Source organism: Galeopterus variegatus, unplaced genomic scaffold, assembly GCF_000696425.1.
Source record: "Galeopterus variegatus unplaced genomic scaffold, G_variegatus-3.0.2 Scaffold2235, whole genome shotgun sequence".
NCBI lineage: Eukaryota > Metazoa > Chordata > Mammalia > Dermoptera > Cynocephalidae > Galeopterus > Galeopterus variegatus.
The window spans coordinates 110,722-128,251 of NW_007728346.1; the positions used below are offsets into that span (position 1 = coordinate 110,722).

The window sequence follows — 17,530 nt, forward strand, 5'->3', positions numbered from 1 at the left end:
AGGAGGGCGGGAGGTGTCGGTGATGGGCCATAATGATCATATACATTGTATATTGACAAAAGAAAAATTTAATGAAAAAATAAAAATAAAAAAAATAAAATACATCATGTGAGCTTATGGAATGTAATATATTAGAAAGCTCTCCAAACATCGGCCTCAGGCTTACCGGCCTCACCATTTGTTACCCGTATGTGACTTTGGGCACTTTACTTAGACTCTCCTGTCAAGTACTCTTGCAAAATGGAATGGTAGTGCTTGCCACACCTTCTTTTCTGAGGGCTATTAGGAGGATCAACTCAAGTGAGATCATGTGTGTGAAAGTGCTTTGGAAATACCAAAGAGGTGTACTATTGTAACTGTTGATGGAGATGAAGATCTGTTCCTTCAGTCTATATGAGCCCTGTGTTTGTGAAGGTTCATGCTGGCTTTGCTAAGTGGTTACTGTGGTAATTGGAACAGGTCTGTGTATTCTCTTCTACATTATATTTAGGTTTTTACCTTGGCAGTTTTCTGGCCACATTAGCAGTTCTGACTTCCAATTCCAAATAGCTGCTATGAGGTTTTCTTAATGCTGTTTAGATGTGATTGTACTCTGAGAGCCACCTAAATAGTTTGATTGCATCCTTTGGGTAAATTGTGTCATTAACATATTTTGGTATATGACATGTTGGTGAATAAAATGCTTATAATTCAAACAGATCCTACTATGATTATATGATAGCATTTCAACAAGATGCTGCTTTTTGTCTTTGAATCATGATGTTTTGCATATATTTTATAGGTACGGATTTCCAGAGTTCCAAACAAGAGTAGAATGTAATTGCTTTGAATCTTCTAATCATATGAACTCTGATGACTCTTTTCTCTCTGCATTTCAATACGATTGAAGTCTCTGTGTTTCTTTTCTATAAGGTCGGATTTAATGATTACAGGAATAGTTATTATACTTCTGGTTCTTAGATAGCTTTGTTCTAACAGTTAATTATTTCTGTTCCCCCAAATTTGGAAGCTATGAAAGACATATGAAACTCTTTGTTCTGAATAGTTTGTATTCATCTATTCTTGCTCCTTAGCTCTGTTTCACTTTCTACTTTATCCAATTATTAGATATATTGTGTGGGGAGTTGCTATGGTTTGAATGGGTACCCCAAAGTTCATGTGCTTGAAACTTAATTCCCAATTTAACAGGGATGAGAGGTGGAATCTTTAAGAGGTGATTGGGTCATGAGGGAAGAGCCCTCATGAGTGGATTAATGTCATTATACTGGGAGTGGGTTAGTTATTGGGGGAGTGGGTTCCTGATAAAGAGATGAGTTTGGCCCCCTTCCCACTCTTGCACATGTTCTCTTTTGCCCGTCTGCCATGGGGTGGTGCAGCAAGAAGGCCCTTGCCAGATGCTGCCCCTCAGTCTTGGACTGCCAGCCTCCAGAACTGTGAGCCAAATAAATTTGCTTATTATAAATTACCCAGTCTCAGGTATTCTGTTATAGCACCACAAAACATACTAAAACAGGTGTCGTTGTAAAAAAGCAGTTATGTATTGAAAGATAATTTGAAATGTATCCAGTGAATATCTGTCTAGTTATCCTTTAAGTAAAATAGTTTTGTTTCTTTTTTTGCATTTTAGTAATAATTTTTGTTCATTGTCAATCACTATGCTAGGGATTTTATATGTTTTTTTAAGTAATAGTTTATTACTATAAAAAAGACACATTTGTAGTAAAAGTTGTAGGCAGTACAGAAAGTAAAATGTGAGTCTCCTCCATTCTTCCAAATAGCTCAGTCCAAGTCTCCAGCAGGAAACAATATTAGCATTTTCTTATGTCTTTCTCAAAATTATTTATGTATGCATATATATTACACACACACACACTTTTTTTTTTTTTACAAAATGGATTCACTCCATATAGTTCGTTCTGCAGCTGCATTTTATTTGCACATAGTGATATTTTTTGGACTTCTTTCCATAGCAATACACCCAGACCTAACTCATTCTTTTTTATTGTGCAGAATACCCAAGTATGGGTATAACAGAATTTAAGCCCTTCTTGATGATAATTTAAATTGTTTCCAGTTTTCACTGTTACAAACAGTGCTGCAGTCAACATCCTAATGCATACATATATACATTGTTCAAATATATCCAAAGGATAAATTTCTAGTAGAATTGTGGGTCAAAGGATATAAAGGTATTTTAAATTTTGATAAGTAGTGCCCCATAGCTCTTAGAAGGTTGCACCAATTTGCATTTCAAACAAATTTAACTCTAAGAAGAAGCCAAGATTTAGAGACAGTGAGAGTTTAAGTAACCTGATCCAGGTTCTCAAAGTTAATAACTAGTATAATCAGCTTTCAAATTCAGACCTACCCATGCTATTTTTTCTAAGCTACATATGCCATTTTTGAGCATAATTTTGGCTTTAAAACTAGGAAGTATCATTCCATATCTTTTTATATTCTCATTACTCAATCAAGCAATAATGATAACTCTTTCATTATACATACATAGCCCTTTATGGTTTTCAAAACATTTTTACATTCTCATAATTATTCTATGAGATGTATATTGATTATTACCCTGAATTATACATGTGAAGAACTGAGGCTCAAAGAAAAAAACCTTAAATTTTAAAATGTAATCAAAAGATGGTCCTTGGCGATACATCTTATAGCCCCAAAACTGCCAAATCACTCAGGACATAAAAATGCTAGTCAAAAAGGTGAAATAGGGAATGTAAGATAAGTGGCTTTTCATATATTGATATTGGCATGTTATATTCGTGAATGCTGGGAAATACACTAAAATATCTTGTTAGGGGCCTATCACAGCTCAAGCCACTGCCTCAAGAATATCTTTATTTTGGCATCTTCTGTGTGTTGTGGCCTTGGGGAGAACAGGTGATTTCAACCTAGCTGTCATTATATTTGACCCAAAACTTATATTAAATTTCCACCATAAATATTATTACCACTGCATTTATAATAACATACCATTACATTTATTACAGTAGTTTAGCAGAAGTAATAGGTTATTAACATTTTCTTTCAGGAGCTCCTTATTTCATTTCTTTTTATTATGCTTATTCTTCCTCTATCTTATCTTCTATCCTGTTCCCTCCGTTCTAGTTTCAGACTGGATTTTTTCCTCATTTGTCTAAGTTCTAAAGAAAAACAGTCTTTCTCTGTATTGCCTTAGTGTCAACTCTTGACTTCAGATTGAAACTTTGCTATTCTGGTTACCCGCACCCCTACACAAATACATACACTGAACTTAAATAATCCATAGACATTTATGGTTTCCTTGTATTTTTTACTTATTTATGAAAGTTAAATCGATGGTTCCTGTTTTATGATTAAAGAAACTGAATGAAAGCTCATGTGACTTTCTTCAGATACAAGCCAAAGTCTGAGTTCAAATTATTCTTTACTATCCACTAGTTCCTACTTATTACAAAAAGTCTCCAAGTTACAAGACAGGTTGTGTTCCAAAAATTCATTCGTAAGTCAGTGATTTGGCACTTGAACTGCACTTTATCACAGTGGGAAAAAAAATGTTATAAATGGTGGTTAGGTCCCTTGGCTGGCCTACAAGAGTCTGTTTAACTCTGGTTTAACTACAAAACGATGCATTTGCGACAAAAATAATAGGAAACAGCAACGCTGCATCAGCATCCTGATGCATACATACATCTTTATACATTGTCCTGCTTACAGTGAAAATGATTCTGCTTCCAGTGAAAAGGAAACCTTTCCCCCCTGGGGAAAAGCAGATTTAATTAGAAGATAGAGAAACATGAAAATTGTGAAGAGTGTAGGGGGGGATTTCAGGGTACTTTGAAGGGTGTTAGAGGTTGATGGCACTTCGTCTTAAGCCCAGTTTCGCTTTAAAACTTTGAAGATTTTTATTGTTAGATGGATGCTTCTCATCAGCATAACTCACCTGACAGCTGTTATTAGAGTCAATAGGATTGATTTAATTAAATACCAAAAATTACACTAAGATGATATATTAACCAGCCTGAGATGGTAAAGACAAACCTGAAGTATTTCTTCCTTTTATCCTCCTAAGGGGAAGAGTAGGAGGAGTTGTGGATTTTATTGTTCAGCCCAGCAGGTCCCATCAGCTCGGATGGTTCGCCTGAGGTCTGGAGAGAAGGCTTTGGAGCAGGGGTTGCATCAATTAACTTTTTAAAAAAGTGGAGGGCTTCTTTAAGTGCCCTTTAATTTATGTGTTTGCACACAGATTTTCCTTTTGTTAACAACAACAAAAAAGGGTATATTCTTCAGTAAACAGAAGCTTAAATGAGCAGGTCTTCTTGCTGAGATGCACATTTAGAAAGTGATGGAAAGGTTAGAGTTTGTGCCTCCTGGGTCAAATGAGTGCTCTTCCCAGTCATTCTACCTGCCCTGCCTTCTAACAGTTAGATAATACATTTAACTACTATTGCGTTGTGTTGGGTATATTATTTGAGTGTTTTATAATGGGTATTTATATCCGGAGTGATTTAAGGAAGGAGAGAGAACTATATTTACTACAATTCAAAATCCCTCTCAATGGACATTATAAAAGGAAGTTCCAGGGGCTGGTTGGTTAGCTCAGTTGGTTAGAGTGTAGTGTTATAACACCAGGGTCAAAGGTTCTGATCCCCATACTGGCCAGCTGCCAAAATGAATGAATGAATGAAAGTTTGGGATTGGAAAGCCACTTTCAAAAGTGATGATAAAACTAATGAGAGAAGTAACTACTTGTTATATATATATATATATCTTGTTTTAAAATGCTTTGTCTTTCCACTAAAAAATTTTATAAAGATATTTTTTAATGTCTACATTAATTCCTCCATTTCTTATTGTGTGATGTTTATTTAACTGAACGTGTGTGTGTGTGTGTGTGTATTTGAAGAGTTTATCTGAAAGGTAAATATAATATTGCTAAATTTGCATCCTAGTACAATGAGTATCTTCTGGATACCAGTATTCAGGTTGAAACTTTATGCATGCTCTTGGCATGCTCTGCTCAGAAATGACCCTGTTGAATCATTTATATATTGAGTGAAAATATACATTGGGAATTTTCCTCATGGGTAAGCCAGGTTTGTAGGTTAAATTACCACATACTCAAACTGAAGAGAGGTAATTTCTTTTGGTTATCTGTGTGTCTGCCAGAGGTGGGGAAGGACTATAGAGAGATTTCTCCAGAAGTTGTTTTGTGTACTTAGAAGAATACATTTCCAAAGGATTAGTGAGTCAAATTGTGGTTATCTTTTTTTCTTGCTGGCTTTGGTGTATAGGTTAAATAGACTAATAGCACTTGGTGATCCATTTTCCTTACTGTAAATTCCCAGATTTTATGTGTATGTTGCTCAGAGGGCGGAAGGGTAGGCAAGGCAAGAGGGAGTGGGTTGTCTGTTTTTGCTTGTCCGTTGATCGGACAAACATGCTACTGGTAATTTGAGCATGTAAGGGTTTTTCTTTATATTGAAGGCCTAGACCCTTTGGTGGAAGGAAAAAAAGTAAGAAAAAGTTTCATCTGAAGCAAATCCCATCCATAGTATTATTTTTCTCATATGCAAGCAGTGTTACCTGTAGTGTATGACATAGAAAACAAATTAATAAATTCGTAGATGACATGTGTGGCATGTTTAATTGTTTTTAGCATTATATTCATTGATTTAGAGGATAAAACTTTTGCATCTGATATTTTGGTTGCCAGAATTCTTACTTGGCTAGTTTTTATTTTCTTTTGTTTATTCTTATTCTGGGACAGGAGTGATTTGGAGGAAAAGTCATTCTGGAAATTTTTCTAAGGCATAAAATATTCTTAGGATTATTCAGATTTTTAACTTATACAACTAATTGCCCTCAGAGTGGCCTTTCATTTTGCCCATCACTCCTAAATCAGAACACCCCGGGAGATATTGTTGAAAAGTTGAAGGATGGTATTGGTATCCTCTCCCTTCCCATCTCCTAAATGTTCTAGTTCTTTCCTGATACTTGCACATCTAGGATGCAGAGAAAAGAAAGGCACTGAAAGTAGAGGTGGGGTGGGTGGTAAAGTGATCCACAGGAATAGGAGAGGCCTCTTAAGGTGCATATGAAGTATGTGGAGGAAAGAAAAAGTGCCAGCGTGTTGGCTGGTTCCATTGCAGGTGCCGTTAGGTTTCCACCACTCTCTTACAACTCCTGCAAAAACCCTCATTTTCAAAGAACTTTTTAAAAATATCTTACTTGTCTTTCCTATGTATTGGTCCACCTGACTATAACTGGATGATTTTGTATCATTTTCTCTCTTAGGGTCAAGAAACTGGAGCATGGCTATGAGCAATGGAAACAATGATTTTGTGGTCCTGAGCAATGGCAGCATCACAACCAGTGCTACCATCCCTAGTCCCCTCACGTCCTGTGATGGAGACCTTGCAGCCCAGCAGCTCACACCCAAAGAAGCAGCAAGAACAAAAGTGAGTCCCAATGGATGCCTGCAACTTAATGGCACAGTTAAATCATCTTTCCTGCCTTTAGACAACCAAAGAACACCTCAGATGTTATCCCAATGCTGCCATCCTTGCCCATACCATCACCCTCTGACTAGCCATTCCAGTCACCCAGAGGGCCATCCCGAGGCTGGCCCTGCAGCACCCTCTGCTTTGGCCTCATGTTGCATGCAGCCACACTCCGAGTATTCTGCATCTCTTTGTCCAAACCATTCACCTGTGTATCAGACTGCGTGCTGTTTTCAGCCCTCTCCATCCTTCTGCCTGCACCATCCGTGGCCTGACCATTTTCAGCATCAGCCTGTGCAACAGCACATAGCCAACATAAGGTGAGTGGTCTGGAAATTTTGCTAGCCTTTAGCATTCAACTAATTTCACATGAATGTGACTGTTTGTGTTTATTTCCCCAAAAGGAGGAGAGAAAATATGTAGGGAAAGAAAACCAATGAAAATGCATATTTGAAGGATTGTGTGATGCTTGCTAAAATGCAGATGAAGTAATGTATTTTATCCATTGACTTCTTAGTCAATTAAACCCTCTTTCCTTTTTTTCCTGTCTGTAAACTTGTTAGGAATCCCTGCTAGACCTTGAGTTATAAAGTTCAGTAAAAAGTTTTATTGTTAGTTTGTTATTGTACATGGAAGATATATTTGTGATGAGGCTTCCTGAACAGGAGTTCTTTATTTGCTTTTATTGATAGTGATCAACCTTTATGAAAAAGAAGTACAAACCCAGTTGCTTCCTTATGCTGTACTCACAGTTTCTGTTTGTGTGGTTTGAGTGGCTGTGTAGTATGCTGAGATCAGATGAAAGCAAGAATTCCTTTAACACCAGATGAAACCTATAAACCTGTAGCACAGGACTCTAAAAAGTATTTTTTGTAAAGCATTTTTAGATCTGATAGATTGAAAAGTTCTAGAAAAATCTACATCACTGCTGGTCCTTATCCCTACCTCAGCCCATAGCTTCTCTTATATGTGATTTTCAGCCGTTTTTTCCATGGGAAAGTAAAGTTTCTTTCACTGCAGGTGAGCAATGGTAATATGTTTTATGAAATACTAAATACTTTGTAGAGACCAAGTTTTATTTCAGATTTTGAGGTAATAAAAAAATTTAAAAGAGCTAGAAAGAAAGCATTTTCTTTTTAAAATTGGAATATAGTTTACACACAGGGAAATGCACAGATCTTAATTATACAGTTTGATCAGTTTTAACAAACGCATATACTAGTGTAATCCACACCTCAGTCTGATGAAGAACATTTCTGTGACTCCAGAAAGATCCTTCATGCCCTTCTCAGCCATTTCCTCTCTTCACCAGAAGCAATCACTGTTTTGAGTTCTGTTACCATAGATTTGTTTTGCATGCTCCTAGAACTTCCTGTAAATGGAATCATAACATATGTACTCTTATGTCTGGCAATGTTTACTCGGTGTAATGTTTTTGAGATTCATCTAATTGCTGTGTGAATTAGTTTTTCTTATTACTGCTGAGCAGTAATTCACTGTATGCATGTAGCAAATTCACTTTTAATTAAAGAGTCAGATCTAGAAAGGGATTAATTGATATACTTTTCACCTATATCAAGTTTTGAACGTTGTTAAGATTATCTGGTTTCACTCTTTTAAAGAGAGGAAGAAAAAGATGGGAGGACGGGAAAAGAGAGAGTGGGCAGGGTGAGACAGAGGAGAGTACTTTGCAGCATGTCTCTACAGTTTCTGAAAACATTTTCCATGTTGGATTTGAGAGCCTTTTAGTTATAGGACTATGATAAGAAATTCACCAAATTCACCAAAGCCGTTGCCTGTAAGAGTTGTCCTGACAGCATTGTGCTGCATAACCAGTTTTAGACTCTTTCCATTTTGAATTAAACTATGTAAATACTTGATTTTAAAATTATATAATCTTAATATTGATGTTTTTGAATCATATATTATATGATTGTTGAGTGTGAGATGAGATAGATAGTTCTACATTTTTTTTTTTCCTTTCTGTCTTTTTTCGTGTCCGGCAACGGATCGCAACCCTCAGTGTCGCGCCCGTACCGGACCGGGACCGGCAACAGGATCGCAACCCTCGGCGTCGCTCCCACACCCAGCTCAGCCAGTGAGCGGGAACCGGTCTGCATGTGGGATCCGAACCCTCGGCGGGAGCGCCACCGCGCTTCCCAAGCGGCGCACTGTAGCAGTGCGCCACCGGGCCGGCCCGATAGTTCTACATTTTGAAGCTGAACCCTCCTTTAAAAAATGTCACAACGTATTGAAACTATGGGCAAATAACCAATTCTTTCAGTATGGCAGGTTGTGCCAAGATTTTCAGGATTTTGGCTTAGCATTTCTTGATGACCTAATTCAAAAGGAATGAGAGCCCTGTGTACACTTTAATACAGTGGCATTAAAAAACAAACTGATAGGTGAGTGATTCAGCCTGCCACTGCCCTTGGTCGTGGGGTCTCAGCAGTCATGGTGCTTCAGATTCTGCATGACCACTAGGTTCATATACTTGTCCCTCTGGGATTTGTCTGGGTGTTATCTAGACAGAAGGAATGATGAAAAGCTAACTGCCTTCCAGAACAAGAGTATGTTATTTAAAGGGTATTGAGACCCAGTGAAGAAGTTACTTGGAAGTAAAGGCTGTGGCTGAATTACAAAATGTTCACATTTTAAAAGTTCTGAGAGAAATAAAAACACTTTTGTTATTTAATTGGAAAACAAATTGATAAATGCAGTATTTGTCCATCAAAAAAAGTTGTAGAAGTGGAATAGTATAAAGGAAATTTTTTCATATTTAGAATTTTATCTCACAAATTTGAGCCTTTCGATTAACTATTTTTAACAGACCTAGAATCTTTTAAAGATGCCTGCAAAGGAATAGTATGTGTACAGTGTGTACATGACATATTTTATTATGCGTCAAGAATTACCTATTTTCTACATTTATTTACTTACATAATCAGCAGTATTTACTGAATACTTACTTATATGTGCCAGGCCCCATGGATGTAATTCTAAACAAGTTGAGACATTTTTTGCCATCATAGAGCTATAGGTAGTAGGAAGGGAAACAGTTAAGCAAACCAGTAGCTGCATTATTGTGATAAGTAATACCAAGAAGGAACACACAGGGCTCGTGATGAATATAAGTCACAAATGGAGAGAGTAAGGGGGTTGTCTTGCAGATAGTGAGCGCAGTTTATGCAAAGCCTTATAAGGTCGTGTGAGCCCAGCTCCAGCATAGTTCAGTATGGCAAGACCCTTTTGGAAGAGAGAACAGTAGCAGGAGGAGATGTATACTGGGATCAAGTTCTGAAGGGTATTGTAAACCACATTAAAGAGATCTCTAGACTTTCAATTGTTACTGCTCTTTACTCCTATACCACAAATGGGCACCCCCCGTTTGGCATTTTGTTTTATTTTTCAAGTTTTTGTTTTTTTATAAAGCACTTAAGTCATAGAGAATGTTTTAAAGAGTCAATCAAAAAGAAAATGTAATTTTACGCTAGCCCATTTGCTGCTTGCTTTCAGTTGTTCATATTCCCATTTCTCTTTTTTTCCCACCTTTTGGGTTCTCGTTCATCCCTTGATTTTTTAAGCTGTAATAAAATTTTCTAAAAGGTTCATTATATCAATCACCTGTATGTGCTTTTTGGCTTTTTAAAATTCTCTTGGAACATTCTAATTGATAAAATTAAGATTATTTTAAGGATGACATTTTGTATATCCTGTTTTATTTCCATCTATTACCAAATATTAAGTAGCTTAAATAGATTTCATTTTAAAGCTTCAGGCTTTTTCATTTGTATATTCCTATCCTCATACCCATTTCTCAGCCATTACTAATTAACATGCCTAATTGCAAACACTAAGAAATTCAAAAAGGCAGAAAGCAGTCTCTCCCTATCATGAGAAAAGGCTTATACTGACAAGTCCTAGCTGATCATCAGAATCACCTGTGCTGTTAAAAAATAAAATAGAATATTAATACGAAGAAGACATTTCTTTTGCAGTAGAAACAATATAGAATCCCAAAAGCTCAGAGGTGGGAAGAATCCTCGGGAAGGATCCAGGTAGGTTATTGAGGTAAGGGACAGTCTGGCGGAAAATGAGAGAACTTGAGTGGCCCTTGAAGGATGACTAGAAATTAATAAAGGGACTGAAGGAGGCAGAACATGGAAGGTGGGGGAAGTTGTAAGGGGAAAGCCTGCAAAAATAAAAGCATATTTAAGAAAAGGTAAAGAGAACAGGAGAATTGTTTGGGGTGGTCATGCGATAACTTTTCCTAATTCTACATCCTGCTAATGATCTGCTCTTTATCCTCCAGAGAACTGGAAAATGCCTCTCAGGAGCCAGTCATGTTCCGTGTGTGCTGGTTGAAGCAAGTTTTGTATTATTCATTTGGGATCTTCTTACTGTCATATTAAAGTGAAAGGGTAATGGTATTATTGCATAATTAATAAGGAGTTCTGCATCCAAAACTGGCATACAAGATTTCTAATCTAAACTATACGTACCTTATAATTTGGTGTTGCAAAGAAATGTTCTTGATTGTAACAGAGGATTCCATAAATGATACTTGGCAATGCCACAGACTCATTATCATGATAGGGTACGTGCCAAATGCATTTTTATTTCTCTGAAAGTGATTTCGTAGACAAACATAGTCACTGAATGTTTCCTGTGGCACACTGGAGGAATTAGAGTTATACAGACTGAAGAATGCTTGGCATAGAAGGGACCATGGAACCCTAGCATTAGCTTAGCCCCTCAAAGGTTAAGTAAACATTGTCTGTGCCACCCCATACATTGTGACCGTGGAATTTTTGTAATCTGTATTTCCTTTCTCCTTCAATTCTTTGTTCATTTTCCAATTTCTGACTCACTTTTCTCAGACGTTTTCATTATTAGGACATTCATTATTTTCTGTGAAGGGACCTCTTACTTTAAAAATTAGAAATGAGAATTCTTGTATCATGTCAGAAGGAATAGAATCTACCACTTGAGCTCTCGTTCTTTTGCACATGTAATATCATAACATCCAGGAGTGAAATCACAGCTCCGAGCATCGTTTCTAAAGTGTCTTACTTCACTACACTTAGCCTTCAGTGACCTACCCTTCCCTTTTCCTTAGCCCTGATGATTATGTTATTTTGTTTAGCCAGGAAATTTGAACCAAAAATCACTCTGAGCACTTCATCAGCCTTGTGGCCCAAACCTGGGCCTTGACACAGATCCCAGAGTCTCTGCTTTACCCAAAACACCAAGAGTCAATCCAAATGCTTCTTTTTTTTTTTTAAAGTTTATTTATTTATGAATATTATTTTTTTATATTCTAGGATGTTGCAGAGCAGCTTAGGGGGAGAGAAGAGGGGAGGGAGAAGGAAATAGGGTGGGAGAAGGAGGAAGGAGGGGAGGCATGGTTGAGGACTGTGGCAGCCCCCTCATTCCTGCAGGGGAGACCAGGGGGCTTCCAGTGGTGGCTCAGAGGTCATTGTTGGGCTGGTTGCAGACTCAGGGGAGTGTGGCTGAAACCCTTGGCCCCCTATCACCCCAGCTCAGGAGCCCTGTGTATTTCTTGCGGCGGCTCGGTTGTCATTGCTGGGCTGGTTGCAGATGCTGGGGAGCATGGCTCTGGCCCCAGGCCCTCCTCACTTTCTGGCTTGGGAGCCCAGGGGGCCTCTTGTCTTTCTAGGTTTTATAGGTGTTCTTTGGTGATGTGAGACCTTTACTAGTTAATATCAAACTTTGCCTCTGGCCTGTGGGTATTTTATTTTTTCTTTCAGTTCTGTGTTGGATTATTTGCTGTTCCCACCACTTAAACTCTGCACTGGAACTAATTTGTTGTCCTTTACTTACTTCTAAAATGGGGGAACTTCCTGTGGGAACCAGCACTTGAGCCCTGTGGTTGAGCTGTATTTCTGCATTGCTGCTGATTCCCTGGGGAAGGCTTTTCGTGCAGCTCAGATTTTAATTGTTGACCTTGTATGTACTTCCAGGTCTTGTGAATTCTGGTACACCTGGGTTGTGTGGACACTCTGGTCTGGGCCTGAGACTTTTCAGCAAACTGCACCCCCTGCAGATCTATATTCCTGACCAGTCTCCACTGAGTGGGCCTGTGCTGATTGGAGGGCAGATCAGCTGGCACTGAATATTAATCTCCCTTTTCTCCTCTATTTTTCCTTTCATTTTCTTAAATTTTTATTGTTGTTTGCTACCTATGCTTAATCCTGTTAGTATCATTTCAGAAATAAAGCTATTACTGAGGCCTGGTTTAAATAAATGCATGATGTATTCCTTTTCATTCTTATTTATGAATTACACACTTTACCCTATCAACCAGTAGGAAAGAACAGGTGGAAAAGATGTTCACTAATTTGCCTTCTAGAAGAGGAAAGGGGGTTGTTGAGAATAAATAGGCCTCTCTAGCCCAAAGATTCAGAGCCTTAATACATAATACTAATTTTGTAATCTGATTATGATACTTGATTTTAGAACTGTCTGGTAAAATTTAGTCTTGCTTTCACTGAAACCAAGGCTTATTTTTACATTCCTTAAGAGGAGTCAAATTAACTTTTTAAAAAGGGATAATGTTTGTAAAATTTTAAATGTTCCAAGATTGCTTGCCAAAGTAAGGCAGTTTGGCAGTCACACTGAGTGAAGCCCTATTTCATTACCAGGACTTCTTTTAGAGAGCTTTCCTTATATTATAAATGAACAGACTTTAGAGTGTGCTGTGCCTTGTGGAATGCATTGCACAATCTGTAATACATTTCAGAATATGAGCCTTGGTCATCTTTTACGTTAATAATAAATGTCAGGAAACAATGCCTTCTTTATTTTATAAAATTAATTCATGTAACATTTTGGAACGAAGCAAATATATTCTGTACTTACCCTCTGTCCATGTTACTGTTAGTTGTTTAACAGATACTGGAGAGTGAAGAAAAAAAAAAAAGAAATAGTTCAAGTTTTCCTTTTTTCTTTTTGGTAAAAGAAAAAAATGTTTTAAAATATTGTAAAATATTTGTCAAACAGTGAGACTTAAAAAGACATTGTTATGGACCAGTTATATCTCTAATTCCAGGAAAACGCATCTTCTGCATCTTCTTTCCAAACTTAAATGGATTGCTGGGTGTGATTTAAAAGAATTTATGGAACCTAACATTTAAAGGAGAAGTTTGATTGCCATACTATTTTGTGTTCTTTTCAGCAAAATGGACTCCATATAAAATTGCTTCTTCTTCTTTTTTTTTTTTTTCTTTTTTTAACACAAACCAGATATTCAACTGATTGCTTGGTAGTTTGGAGTTTGAAATATAGCCAAGGGCCTGGGGCCTATTTCAAGCTCAGTAAATATTTGCTGAATGAACAAATGATTACAAAAAATATTTCTCAAGACACCTGTCTTTTTGTGAAAAGTTCACAAAACTTAAATTTTTTAAAAAACCAATAAAACCTCATGAAGTTAGATTGATCACTGCCATCAAACAGCTTATAGTCTAGTCTAGTAGAGAGGGATGATTTGGGCAAAAATAACCACACTCTCTGAGTACCAAAATCAGGGTTCAGAGAGTTATGTGAGTTTCAGAGAGGAGAAGGGGTCATAGGAGAGCTTAGAGAAAGTGTCATGGGAGATGGGAAGGGCTTTTCATAAATGGGGACAGAAGTCCAGCTGGGTGAAATGTGGAAATAGGACTGGGGAGGCCAGGAGCAGCAGTCAGTGTGAGTGGACAAGGTGAACAGTCCCACTGGTTTAGAGAAGGGCCAGAGGAGGTGTCACAGGGTCATCATCTCATTCAACCTTTGAAGAACAATACGCTATGGTTAATCCAAGAAGACTGCTCCCAGAAACAGTGGATTCTGAGTGTTGTATAATCATCATAAAGCGTTTATTAAATATGTAACTACTGTATGTGTGGTAATTTTGTAGTTCTAATACTTTTGAATCACAGATATTGCCCTAAGTTTGTTAAACCATTTCTTTGTAGTACTGCTATGTATCTCTGAGGCCTAGCAAAGTGCATAACACTTGGTAGACACTCAGAAGTTAATTGAATGAACTGAATAGATAATTGAGTCTCAGTCAAGTCCTTCTTACGCAGAGCTCAATTTTATGATATGATAATTTGATAATGAAGATCAGGCACCACTGGTCTATTTCCTAGATAGTGGGAGAAGGTTTAATAGGCTTTGTCTCCTTAAAAACACTCTTATATTGTGATTTGAGTCTATCTTTGGGGATACCCCCTCCTGACCTTTAAATCTCCCTACCCTAAGTGCATTGGTTTCTGACTTTTAAAAAAATTACAGACCTATTGGAGAAGAGAAAAGGAATAAAAGGTGCATGTTCAGTCTACCAGTACCACAGCTCCTGAGCTGCTTTTGTATTTGATGCCAGCCTGGGGCTGGCTTCCGTCCGTCCGCTCAGCTCTAATCACCTCCAGGATATTCACAAATCTAGTATAAGTGACTTTATAAGCAATCAGTAAATTATAAAACTGGTGGAAGATCCCTAAATTACCAAATAAGAGTTTGGGCTTTTCTTTTTTCATGTGGTTTTTTTTTTTTTTTTTTTTTTGAATTAGCAGAATAAAATGAGAGTATTTAAGACCAAATTTGATGCATTATTCTATGAATTTGCTGAGTTTGTTGGTTTAGTTAAGTCACTTTCTTTTACCATTTGAATGGTACAGGCTCTGATAATTACCAAATAGTTTGAAATTCAAGCATGATGCTTCCTACAGGAATGTAAGCAGTTTACTGTTTCTGAGCACTGTTTTGTTATGTCTAGTAAGAAGCAAGGATGGACAGTTAGTACATTCATTCCTTTGGACCCTATTTGTGTGTCTGTGGTCACTTAGGCCTGCCCACTTCCCCCTTCCAGAAACACTGCTTTCTTTATGTCTGTCTTCTGCTCAGAAATCTTCCACAGTTTCCCCAAACTCCTCGATTTGGCATTGAAATTTCCCTTTAAGAAGAGATGGAGTGTGTTTTATAGGGGAGGAAAGGGTAGTTCAGGGAAGAGGAGTCTTCTAGCCCCAGAAAGGAACAAGGTGACAGATCTCAGTAAAGAAGTTTACAGTAACAGATTTTTGTCCCTGCACTTTATAAGTTTAAACAGAAATTTGATTAATGACTCTTTGTCTTCATTTCCACTTATATATCATAGGGAACATTAATAGGGAGAGAATTTTTGGTCTCAGCTAAAACTAAATATTCTGGGCCTTTGTTTTTTAAGTATAAGTCTGGAACTTAGTTTTATAGTTATCAGCCATGGCCTACCATACAGGCCACCAGAAACTAAAACTACTTCATTGTAGAGCAATCCTTGGGAAAGATTTATTTAAATGTATTATTTGATTGTTAAAATGTTTCCATTTAATGCGTAGACTTTACCTCTACATTGAGCTCCGAATTGTATTGTTTTTTTTTTTCCTTTTTGTCTTTTTTACTGACCGGTAACGGGATCGCAGCCCTCGGTGTCGCGCCCGTACCGGGGACTGGCAACGGAATCGCAACCCTTGGTGTTGCTCCCGCACCGCGCTCAGCCAGTGAGCGGGAACCGGTCTCCACATGGGATCCGAACCCTCGGCGGGAGCGCTGCTTCGCTCCCAAGCGGCGCACTCTCCAGTGCGCCACCGGGCCGGCCCTGTATTGGTTTTTATTTGTTTGTTTTTTCCACCTCCTTACCCCTGACCTCCTACTCTCAAAGCTTAAAATTCTCAGTGAGCAACACTAGTGTCTGGTTGAGTGTTTTGGCTTGAGAATTGTAGACTTCATTCCAGCATTTCATGGTCTTAAGTTAGTTAAGTTTAATAAGATTTTTCTGGCTTTCTTAAGGGCTTTTCTTGGATCTCTTATTAACGATTATTATTCACATCTTATTAAGAAAACTATATATTTTACTCTCATTAAGCATGTTTTGTACAGAGCTCACAGCAATAGTCTGACATGGAAGGACTGAGTTTAAGGGTGTAAGTACTTTATAATTTATTGAAAATTTAAATGTAACACATGGGGCTGCTTACTTCATATCCTCCAACTTAACCATGCAAATTTAACTTCATGGGTTGAGGAAGAATATTTTCTTTTAACCAAATTACTTTTCAACCATTTAAAAATATTTTTAATTAACCAGTTGTCCTTTTCAAAAATCTGATCACTGTAAACTATTTTCTTTCCTGTTGCCAAAAAATGGCATTCTTACATTCCTGTTTTGCTGTGTGCATTGTACAGGACCAGAGCCATGTGGTATTTTGACCTTTAGTGCTGCCCCTCCTCCCGCCCCTTGATATGTGGCAGAGACAAAATATGTGTGAAAATGAATTTCCCATGCCCTGCTTCTCTCACCTTTCAGAGAACAGCACAATAGCCGCCCTTTAACTAGTGATCCACCAGGCCTTGGAATTCGTCTTAAGAAGAAATGATTAATTAATAATAATATAAGAGGAAATGACGCCCTGCAACACCCCTCCACTCCCATCCAGTTTTGTATAACACAGTTCCTTTCTTGTTTACTAAAATAACAAATAGCATCCTTTCTTTCCTGCTACTAAGGGCCTGGCTCTACTAATAAAAGTTTCTTTTTAACCCAAATTGGAACCGAGGCTGTTACATGAAAGTCCGATTTGTTCTAGCTTATTGGGTTTTGAGTCTATGTGGGACAAAGAGAGATCATGTACATTATGCACAAAATACATTTTTCTTTTGGAACATCACACAGAAATGCCTTCATGGGTTACCAAGCTCATTTACTAGTTGAGGTAACTGTTAAGCAGATCTGATGAGTGTGCAGTTTTGCTCTTTGGCATTTCCATTGCATAGACATTCTTAAGTGTCAGGTATTCTTCTTTTGCCAGAAAGTTTTGGTTGCGTTGGCATGGGGATTTATAAATATGTGCACACTGCACATTACTATCGTTGTTCACTGCAGTCTTTTGTCACATCTCAGCAGTATTCTTAATGTCTTTAGGTGAAAAATTGCAAATTACGTTAACAGATAAATTGGAGGTGAGGGTCCCGTCCCCCCCCCCCCCCCCCCC

At 37.7% G+C, this 17,530-nt stretch overlaps 1 protein-coding gene across 1 annotated transcript in view; it reads left to right on the forward strand.

The window, feature by feature from the left end:
- The window catches only part of DISP1 (dispatched homolog 1 (Drosophila)), a 70,638-nt gene that overhangs the window by 13,231 nt on the left and 39,877 nt on the right, over positions 1 to 17,530 (forward strand). The window contains exon 2 of the mRNA XM_008581015.1: positions 6,295 to 6,820. Coding sequence (XP_008579237.1) covers positions 6,312 to 6,820 — 509 coding nt within the window. The 5' untranslated portion in view covers positions 6,295 to 6,311. The remainder of the gene's footprint in view (positions 1 to 6,294; positions 6,821 to 17,530) is intronic.